General features: G+C 33.4%; 1 protein-coding gene across 1 annotated transcript; it reads right to left on the bottom strand.

Moving 5' to 3' along the window:
- Window positions 1-6,688: 6,688 nt before the first annotated feature.
- Window positions 6,689-9,755, bottom strand: LOC132744851 (uncharacterized). The gene is made up of 2 exons (XM_060733641.1): window positions 8,942-9,755; window positions 6,689-8,343 (listed from the first exon to the last, which is right to left on the bottom strand). The coding sequence occupies exons 1-2, from the start codon at window positions 9,517-9,519 to the stop codon at window positions 8,238-8,240; spliced, it is 684 nt and encodes a 227-aa protein (XP_060589624.1). The 5' UTR covers window positions 9,520-9,755; the 3' UTR covers window positions 6,689-8,237.
- Window positions 9,756-11,674: the final 1,919 nt, after the last annotated feature.

Raw genomic sequence — 11,674 nt, 5'->3', positions numbered from 1 at the left:
TTATAAATCATAGATCACATTCACTCGCTAATTGGGCAATAATACACGTTAACAACAATACCACATTGTCGGAACATTTGTGTACATATATTTGCAGTATTGTCTTACAAATGTGTGTGTGGTGAGTGGGGTGTAAGGTATGGTAATATTTTCCGAAATATGAATGAGTTACAGGTAAAACTGTAAGAAGAAATTAGTCAGACCTGTAACACGTTTGCGTCATCTTGGTAGATATTAGCAGGATTCAGCTGCTCACTTACACAATGTTTTAATAATCACATGTTCGACTATATAGGCTCTTGAATTATCATTACCATTACTAATTTCTTTATGCGCTTACTTTAAATGCCCCGCTAAGATGTGCACTGTATTAAGTGGATAAAAACCTTTGAATAGTCAATAAATAATTAAGTTATAGAGTGGACATGAAAAATAAATGTTTTAACATTGGACCTTTGAATGTGACCCTGACCTTAAGGGTAGTGACTAAATTGTTGTGCTCTGCACATCCTCTCATAATGATGATGACATGTGCCAAGTTACTTAAAAAGTTTTCGGCAGTTAAAAAATTATGGAGTGGACATGAAATGTAGACTTTTTAACACCTGTAAGTGTGACCTTGACCTTGGGATAGCAACCTAATTATTGCGCTCTGCACATTGTCTCATAATGATGATCACTTGTGCCAAGTTATTTCATTTTTTTTCAGCGTTTAAGTTATGAAGTGGACACTAATGTAGACTTTTTTAACACTTGACCTTCAGTGTGACCTTGACCTTGGGGGTAGCTACCAAATTATGGCACTCTGTTTCATAATGGGAATTACGTGTGCCACTTGTTATCTAAAAAGATATTTTCTGCGGTTTAACCAACAAGAGCTGTCAATTATTCCCTGCGGTCTGGAGACCGCAGGGTATTGGTACGCGTTTTACTTTTGAGGCATGGAGGAGCACGTGACCTGTTTTCGGTACATGGAGGAGCATGTGATATGTAAACCGTACATGATTGGTTAATTGGCCTTTTCGAAAACCTAGCTAAATACCGTTTGCCGGTACGTTACGGATTTACCTCTAGGGAATTAGTATAAGAGCAAAAAACTATTACGTGATATTTCTAATTTTCTATAATTATTTTACCGTTTAAGGTGGAAAACTTGAATGATGTGTTTGAAAATTATCAATGTTTCTTTAATATCTATCTCAAATTTTACAAACAATAAATTGTTTATACTGAAAATCTACAAAATTAAAATATTCGTAGTGGCATCTGCCATAATAAATAGAGTTATTTTCTGCGTTATTTTCTGCGTAAACTTGTGTGTTTACTTTATTTATTTTTGCTCGGAATTATTCATAAAATGGTAGGCCTATTTAATCATTTACTTAAAAAGAAATAATTGTTTTATGTTCGACCTTCTCCGGTCTTCAACGGTCACTAGTTTCGAAAGACCTTCTTAATGAAATATCATTATATCATTAAAATGTTCACCGCAGGAAACCATTTTACTTGTGTATATTTATGTATTAAGTTACAGTAAAACAAGAGCGATCAGTGATCACATGTGTCGCCTCATGATGGCCAATTTCATGTTGGGACAAGTTCTGTGACAGACGGACAGACAGACGGACAGTGCACAACTACACTTGGTACTGATCATTCCTGTAAAGTTTGGATAAAATTGCACCAGTAGTTTATGAGGAGTAGTCCGGACAAGCTTTTGAGTATCTGGCAACACACAGAAAAAAACACCTTTTTATCAAAGGACCATAACTCGGCCAAAAATCATTCAACCGGAAAACCCGTGCAATATGCGCAAGGACTTGAGCTACAGATCAATCCTGTAAAGTTTCATTGAAATTGCATTAGTGGTATAAGAGAAGTAGTCCGGACAAACTTTAAAAATAAAAATTATTAAAGGGCCATAACTCGTACAAAAATCATTGAACCGGAAAATGCTGACAATATGCGCAACTGGACTTGGTAGTGATCATTCCTGTAAGTTTGGATGAAATTGCACCAGTAGTTTATGAGGAGTAGTTCGGACAAGTTTTGTGACGGACGGACGGACAGACAGACGACGGAGAAGTGATCCCTATATGTCGCCACTACTCCGTAGAGGCGACACAAAAATAACATTGTTAACATAAATTCCAAGATAAAGAGGAATAATTCTGGAAATAATCACGCTAGAGATATGAACCATGTCACACAACGTGTGTAATGATACAATATAAAAATATTGGTGCTAGAGTTATGAGCCTTGTCACATAAGATGTGGTTGATGATAAGGTACATATATTTGAAGTTGATACCTTAACAAATGACAAAGTTAAAGTGAAAAATATTTTCCTGCACCAAAACTTTAATCTGAAATCTGGACGCGGACGCCGGGCGAGTAGGACAGCTCTCCACTAGAGTTAAAAATCATTCAACCGGAAAACTTGTGTAATATGCGCAAGTACTTGAGCTACCAATCAGTACTGTAAAGTTTCATTGAAATTGCATTAAATAGTGTTATAAGACAAGTTGTCAGGACAAACTTTAAAAGCTTTTTTTTCAAGGGCCATAATTTGGCCAACAATTGTTCCAGCTGAAAACCCCTGTAATATGCTCATGTTCTTACCCTAAAAATCAATCCTGTAAAAGTTCGATGAAATTGCATCAATTAGTGGTATAAGAGGATCAGTCCAAACAAACTGTAAAATTAACAAGAGGGCCCCAGGGCCCTGGATCGCTCACCTGAGAAATGTGTTAAATAGTCAATTGGAGCCCCTTTTTACACCATAAGAATTAGCAAAAATTTAAACATCGCCAGAAACACCAGGTTTACAGTACATATAAGAAAACTCAATGACACCCCCCCCCCATCCCCATGGATCCAATTTTGACCCTAGGGGTTTTATTTCAACAACATGGTAGATATACAATAGAACATGTTTCATGCCAAATATCTAAGCTCTTACTCTTTTGGATTTTCACAAGAAAAGATTTTTTAAGTTTCTACTATATGCATGTATATTAAAGGAAAATTAATGACACCTTGGGGCCGACCCTAGAACTTTTATTTGAAAAAACTTTGTAGACATCCAGAAGATGTTTCATGCCCAATATCTAAGCTCTAGCTCTTTTGTATGGTCATTTTAGTTTTTACCATAGACATATAAGGAAAATCAATGACCCCCTGGGGCCGGGTCAATTTTGACCCTAGGGGTTTTGGTAAACATCCACTGGAAGATGTTTCATGCCAAATATCTAAGCTCTAGCTCTTTTGTTTTTTTTTATAAGAAGATTTTTAAGATGGTATTTAATTCTTTGAACAACTTTGGCAAAGTTTCAACAAAATTGGCCAAATGGTTAAAGAGGAGTTGTTTAAAGAAATTGTTGACGCACGCACGAAAAAACAATGGACCATCACAAGAGAACACCTTGAGGACATTGTCCTCAGGTGAGCTAAAAATCATTTAAGGGCCATAACTCTTGACAAAAATCATTGAAATGAAAAATGTTGACCTAGACTCAACTAGACTTAGTACTGATCAATGATCATTCCTGTAAAGTTTGCATGAAGTTGCACCAGTAGTTTTTGAGGTGAGGACCGGACAAGTTTTGTGACAGACAAGATGGACAGAGAAGGATCCCTATAAAGTATATGTTGCCACTACTTTGTAGAGGCCACACAAAAATGTTCATAGCATGTTCAGTGTGGCTCCAACATCTTCAATAATTATTGTTGAATTTGGTAAGAAAAGGGTAAAAATACTGAAACAACTGTTATTTCAATTAACGTTTAATTTGTATAAAAAGTGTACTAATTTCGACTACAATAAATATATACAGCTTTAACAAATAATTTCTGACATATTTACAATTGATTGGTTCCAACTTCCTACTAAGAAATACATCTCTAAAACCTTCAACATAACAAGATTGCATTTGAGAAAAATGCTATGCCACCGCATTAATACAACACTAAATAGTAGTGTAGGAACAGATTTTTTTTGTTTCTATACAATTTTGACGATTGTCATAATGCATAGATCCCTGACCTATCTAATTCTTAATATTAGATTAGTGGTTAAATCTGTTGTTAACTCAATAAAAGATCAGAGTAGGAATATATCAATGCACTCGAGTCTAGTGAATTTGGTGGTGAAGGTCATATTTCACACAGACTTAATTTCATGACTACATCAAAGGACAACACAGTAAGACACTTTGTAAAAATCTAGGTCAGCTGAAATCAAAGTTCACTTTACATTTTAATATGTGCACATGGTTCAAATTTCATAGCTGTACATCAAAGGACAAGAAAGTAGGTCACATCATCAAAATCTAGGTCACCTGATATCAAAGTTCAATTTTACAACTAAAACTGTGCACATGGTCAAAATTCCATTGCTGTACATCAAAGGACAAGAAAGTAGGTCACTGTCCCCTTGGGCAAGGCAAAATTTTGGACCAAAGGATTTAATTCAAAACAATCTTGATACAGTCCACCAAAACAACATTTCAAGTCAAATATCTAAGTTGTAGCTTTCTCCCATTCAGAAAACATTTGTTTTATTTTCTGTTTTTACTATGTGTACATAATGAGAATCACTGCCCCCGGGCAGGGCCAATTTTGATACCAGGGGAAAAATTTGAACAACTTTGGTAGAGCACCTATAGATGATATTGTATACCAAATATCAAAGCTCTAAGCCTTGTACCTTCAGACAAGAAGACTTTTTATTTTTTTACTACATGTACATAGTGAAAATCAATGACCCCTGGGGGTGGGGCCAGGCCAATTTTGACCCCAGGGCTATAATCTTGCTAGAGGTTCACTACATTATGTTTCATGAAAAATATCTTATTTCTAGCCTTTGTAAATTTAGAGAAGATGATTTTTTTAAGTTTTTACTAAATACATATAAGGAAAACCTATGGCCCCCGGTGCGGGGCTAATTTTGACACTAGAGGCAAAATTTGAACAACTTTGGTAGAGTACCTATAGATGATATCATTTAACAAATATTAAAGCTCTAGGCCTTGTACCTTCAGACAATAAGATTTTTTTTATTTTTTACTATATGTATATATTGAAAATTAATGACCCCGGGGCGGGGGCAATTTTCACCCCAGGGCTATAATTTGAACAATCTTGCTAGAAGTTCACTTCACAATGTTTCATGCAAAATATCTAACCTCTAGCATTAATTTTGTCAATTGCTAGAGGAAATTTTTTTAAAGTTTTTACTATATACATATAAGGAAAACTAATGACCTGCGGGGCGGGGCCGATTTTGACCCCAGGGCTATAATTTGAACAATTTGGGTAGAGGTCTTCCAGACAATGCCTTATGCAAAATATCTAAGCTCTAGGCCTTTTTGGTCTTTACGAGAAGGATTTTAAGTTTTTACTATATGTAACTATAGTGAAAATCAATGACCCCCGGGACAGGGCCGATTTTGACCCCAGGGCTATAATTTGAACAATCTTGGTAGATTTCTACCAGACAATGCCTTATGCAAGAAATCTAAGCTCTAGGCCTTAAGGGTCTTTACAGGAAGGTATTTTATGTTTTTACTATATGTATATATAGTGAAAATCAATGACCCCCGGGGCGGGGCCAATTTTGACCCCAGGGCTATAATTTGAACAATCTTGGTAGAGGTCTACCAGACAATGCCTTATGCAAAATATCTAAGCTCTAGGCCTTTTGGATCTTTACAAGAAGATTTTTTAAATTTATTCTTATAATTCCTTTTGGTTGCCATGGCAACCAGATTTCTGCATGGAATGAAATTCTTTGAACAACTTTGGAAGCCCTTCACCCAAGGATCAATCCTGCCAAGTTTGGTTGAAATTGGACTAGCGGTTTTTCACAAGAAGATTTTTTAAGTTCACTATATAATCTATATAACACACACACACACAAACAAACAAACACACACACACACACACACGCACACACATACATACACACAGGTGAATCGCTATATGCCACCGCATCGCAGATGCTGCGGTGGCATAAAAAGAACCTATTGATACAATGTAGTTATAATGAATATGATTCGTATTTGTATAGTTATAATGAACACAAATGGTATTAAAGTATAACAAAGATGTTGTATTTAACATTAATTTATATTTGATTAAATATTTCATACAAAACAGCAGATTTTGGAAAAAAAAAACAAAAGGAAAAAAGAAAGAAGCAGATTTCATCTCTAAAAATTCTCCAAGTAACTATTTTTGATATATATTCCTATCCATTTAAAGAGCGAGGTTAAATAAAACTAATTTCATGCTTTTTGATAATTCTTGAGTATAAAAGCAATTTGCATAGTAAAAAAAAATACCAATTAAACAATAAAGTACATAGCTCATTTTATCAGAGTAGTATAAAATCAATCTTACATTTTAAACTTGAATATGCTCAAAAGTAAAACTTAAAGTGACTTATATTTCATAAAATATTAAATTTTGATTTTAAATCTTGATAAAAATCATTACATTTAATTACATTGAAACGGAAATTTTTATTAAACCTGTCAAGAAAACTTTTACCTGACAACTCAAGTATAAATATTAACATACTTTCTTCATAAGTTTGAAAAAGTATCAACATGTCAAGTGTAACAAATTATTTTTGTGCACAAGGATGGCAATTTTTCTAATGAATCTGAAGTAGAACACACTTCCTTAAAAACATCAACATTTTATAAAAAAATAATTTCATACACAAAAATTGTATATAGTGTTCATAAGTATTGTACATTTCAATTCAATTCAGTTTATTCAGCATTAGAACAATTCACATGATGCCGGCCATTAGATCATGGAAATATATAACCATACATAGGTATCATTTAACTATGTAGATTAAGTATCATCAATTACAACATAAAATTTTTCAATGACATGTCTCCTATTGCCTTATGTCATTCTGTAAATGGTTACTAAAAATGCAAGACTTTATTTCAATTTAAAAAAAAACTTTATAACTTCCTGGCTTGAAATGGTAAAATATCTAAAACACAGAAAATAAAATCTTCATTACCAAGAGTCTAAATGTAACTTTGTACAAGTTTTCTTAAAAAACGTTAAATAAACATTTACATTAAATTGAATAAAACATAAAATTTAAGAAATGAACATGCTTATTAATGCACTGCAATTTAGGGTTGATAGAAAGTTTTACTTCAAATTAACTGCATTTCAAGGCATTATTTGTGACTAAAATATCAAATTTTCAAAATGTGGAGCTACATCAGCTATAATTAAATAAAATAATATTATGCACAATAAATAAAATATTTGTTGAAGGTTTAATTAAAAAGAAGTTAATTCCCAGAGTAAAATGATTATTATGTATGCAATACCAATATTTCTTTGAATATATATTCAGAATTTGATGTAAATGTCAATTTAAACATACATCTTAATATTATGATAATTGCACTGAACTATTTCGTTTCACATTGCATGTCCAAATGCCAGGTGCTAATAAATACATGTAAAACTAACAAATCAGCATGACTTTTTCCATTCTCTACTGTTAAACAAATTACTGTTAATTCACCAAGGGTAACAAAGGGGATTGGGATCTTCAAAAAGACGATTAACCTTGAATAAATACTTATTTTTTGTTACAAAATAACTTTGTTTAGTTACTATAACAGTGACCACAATGACTTTGATATAAAAAAGTGCTAATGGGGTAAATGCAAGTGCAATAAAAAGGATTAAGAAAAAAACAGCTAAAAAATAAAAGAAAAGAACAAAAGATAACACAGTCAATTTTACAAAATTAAAAGGATAACAGTTTGACATGTCAAATAAAAATCGATGATGACTTTTATGCACATTGGGTACAAAAAAAATTATGGCTTGTTTTTAAATGGTTGACAGAAATATTTCTAAAGTAAATGTGTGACTAGTAACACTGTAAGCACCAATATTTAACTATAGAAATTCAATGTTTCAGGTGTTTAAATAAGCACTTTCACTGTCCAGTTCAGCAAATAGGGAATAATGTATATAAAATCAGACAATATTCATTCTTTAAATTGTAAATCCAGTTCAGTTAAACATTTTAACTTCAATACTCCAACTTCTCAAGCACATTTCATATATAAACTTTCAAAACTGCGAAAAAAAATTCCAAGAACACCTTTTCATCATTATGCAGTTATAGCACATTTTAATATTTAAAGCACTGTTTGAACCCTGTACAATAGTTGATGGAATGTCAGTTTGAACACCTCGGGTTTGTCTTCCCTGTTGCCAAGCGTGGGGATTTCATCAGCAGACCAAGTCCTGGGTTCAACTCCCGGCCAATGTTTCTTGGGCAGTATCTGAAAAAACAAGATACAAAACATACCTTCAGTAAATTTAAGAGTTGTATATATCTATATAAAAGACACATCATCTGAACTGTTCTGTTAACAGAAGTATTTCAAGATACATTGAAATATTGATTGTGTATGTACATATTAACCTAATACATGAAAATATCTTTACAAGTCTTACAACAGGCAGAAATAACTTAGGACATTACACAATTTCAGCAGGAAAAAATTATTTTATATTTCTTAGAAAAAGAAACGCGATTAATTTCAAAACACTTGAACAATCAATTAACCTGAAAAATATAAGATTTTGTTCATTAATATATAATTCTACAAAGTTTACATTTGAAATCACAGGCGCTAGTCACATAATCAAATATTTTACATAATCGGTCTATCTATGTATATAAAGATATCTTTATATACATATATAGACCGATTATGTAAAATATTTGATTATGTGACTAGCGCCTGTGTTTGAAATCAGACACATTAATGTCATTATATTATCTAACATATTCACATGGATATTTTTCATAATACATGTAGTTCATGATTGCCATTAGTTATTATTAGCATAAATCTATACTAATTTACTAGTTACCTTATTGTATGTGCCTCGTCCCCGCCCCTTACACCACAAATGGGGCACGTGTATTTACGTAAAATCGGGCAAGTAGTCCGACCCTCAGCATCTTTCAAAACGTGACTCTGGTATACTTGGGGCTGCTCGTTGTTGTTCTTGCAGAAAACACAGACAGTCTTGCTTGCCTTCTTCTTGGATCTCCTGCGTTTCTGGTTCATGTATTCAACCGCGACCGGGTTGTAACTAGGTTCTGGGTTGATCGGTCGTGTCGCAGGCGTTGTGGTACGTTCACGAAGCTTCGACTGAAAGAGGTCCACTTCGTCTAAGTCCTGCTCGATGCCATTTTTACTGAACTCTTCAAAAGCATCTGACCGGATTGTTTCTAAGTAACAGTCAGATTCCTGGTTGAAGTTTATGTTTACAGATAATGGTCCATCTTCATCGTCCATTTTATTACCATCACAGGGCGATTCCACAAGACTGTCAAGATGTTTTATAAGATCCATATTAAACATGTTACTGAGGCACAACACATCATTTCTAAGAGGGTGATAATCCATTTTGTTTCCAGTCACTTTGTTAAAATTACTACACATTTGCTTACGTTCTGTGTTTTGAAATGTAGCGGTACATGCTATATACTTATAAAATGCTGTGACCAATTAGCGACGACTAATCTGATGTTGATTGGTCAATTCACACGGTTGATTGACAGTTATAGCATGGAAATGAAGCGTTGTAAACTCCGCCCATTAGGATCCCCGAAAACATCAAAAGAAGTGGGTCAACTTTAATGTTTTACCGACAGAAAACTCGACGGTACCACCTGCAGTAATGATTTGAGGGTCAATGGAGGGGTTTAATAAACCTTCGCCGTTACTAGAATAACGAATTAAATGTTTGTGATTATGTATGGGTAAGAGTTCGTATTAAGACGACCGTAGGGAGTCTTATCGAACTCTTACCCATATAACTGCAAATCGGCTCTTACAACTTGATATCAGATAAAAATATAGAAAGTGTCACCTCTTTAATTAAGCATAACATTATTTTTCTCAGCAGTCACGTACAAACAAGGATGGGGTCCAATTACTTAATCTGGCATGTAAAAAATGAGTTTTCAACAATATCTAGGATTGTTAATGCAATTCATTCCTGTCATATGAAACAAAATAATGTTTTGCTTACTTTTTCTAGAAAATATAAAACAGTCAGCAATTAATAAATGACATTTTTCAAAGAGTTTAATGATCAACATTATTTTTTGTCCAATCACATTGTAGTATTTTTCAAATTTCTGCTCAGTCTAACTTTGGTTAATGTGTACTAACTAAATAAAATTCACTTAATCTATCGTCTAACCAGTCTAACAAATTTCAATAATGCATTATATTAGGGAGGAGTTAGAGGTATGGTTTACACTCTGAATTGTAAAATATAAAGGTTAGCAAAACAATGCCAACGTAAAAATAATTAGGCTTTCTAAATGTGAGGATACAATCAATTAATTTATTACATAGATAATACATGTGGGGCACGCAAAGACAAATGATTACAATCATTGATATTAAGAATACAATGATTACATTTTTTGGCTGGAAAACTCATTGTAAATGGACCCCCTCCACCTGTAAACCTAGATTGACACACAGAAAAACTGTTTTTCAAATGAGCAAATCAATAGGGATTTTAAATGTTAGTGAATAACTTAGAGCTAATAACGAATTTGTATAAATTATTAATCTAATGTATTTTCTCACATTTTCCATTTATTTATAAAGGATGTACACATTTCTTTAACTCCATTGTTTTTACTTAACTGCATCATTTTCCTCGCTGTTTTTCTTCCAGATATTCTATAGAGACATGATAGTCTTACTGTAGATAAAGGTATAAATTCTGTGACATTTCAGTAAAAAATGTGCCTGATTATTTGTTGATACTTAGCTTATCTAAATGTGATATGTTAGAAACTTGACAAGGTGTAGACATCTTGTAGAGCGAAAGGGCGGAGCTATCGGTGATTTAGTGAAATGCCTTGTTTTTGGTTGAAAAAATAATGTTGATCATTAAATAGGTTAATGTTTGATAATATGCATTAACAAAAATAATTGGTCGCCTGCCTGCGGCAGGCTTGACCAATTATTTTTGTTAATACATATTATTAAACACTAACCTATACTTAAAGGATATCAAAATGTTACTGTGTTCACATTTGTCTCTGCGAGCTGAGCTCCACGTGCATAATTAATCTATAATAAATTCTGTCAGCAAGTTGTCCGCTGGAAAAACACTAGTTTGTTAACTTGTTGATGAATGATAGATTTCGGCACTGAAAACTGGCGCCAACGTGACGCGGTCCAACTTTACGCTTTATATAGGCACATATAGTTAAAATAACATAATAGAATTATAGCTGTCTTGTATTAATCATCCGCATGCACCATCCAACATTTTTTTTCCACGATATTTTTTTGAGAGCTAAACGCTCGGGATTGTTTCTTTTTTCTCAGTTATATGTAATATATAGTAATATTTTCTTTCAAAATAGGCATTATCAAACCATTGTGTTTATTATTTCTTATCACTTCTCGAATCTGCACGCGTCAATACTTGAGAATATAGAATATAAAAAATTAAAAAATGTGCATGTTGTGCAAAATATACCCCCCCCCCCCTGTGCAAAATATACCCCCCCCGTTACCACGGTTTTAATTACAACCGTGCCAGTTACAGAGTATTCCCCTACTC

The sequence above is a fragment of the Ruditapes philippinarum genome, unplaced genomic scaffold (assembly GCF_026571515.1).
Source record: "Ruditapes philippinarum isolate M1 unplaced genomic scaffold, ASM2657151v2 ctg3937_1_1_1_1, whole genome shotgun sequence".
NCBI lineage: Eukaryota > Metazoa > Mollusca > Bivalvia > Venerida > Veneridae > Ruditapes > Ruditapes philippinarum.
This window is presented reverse-complemented; position numbering and strand designations above follow the sequence as displayed.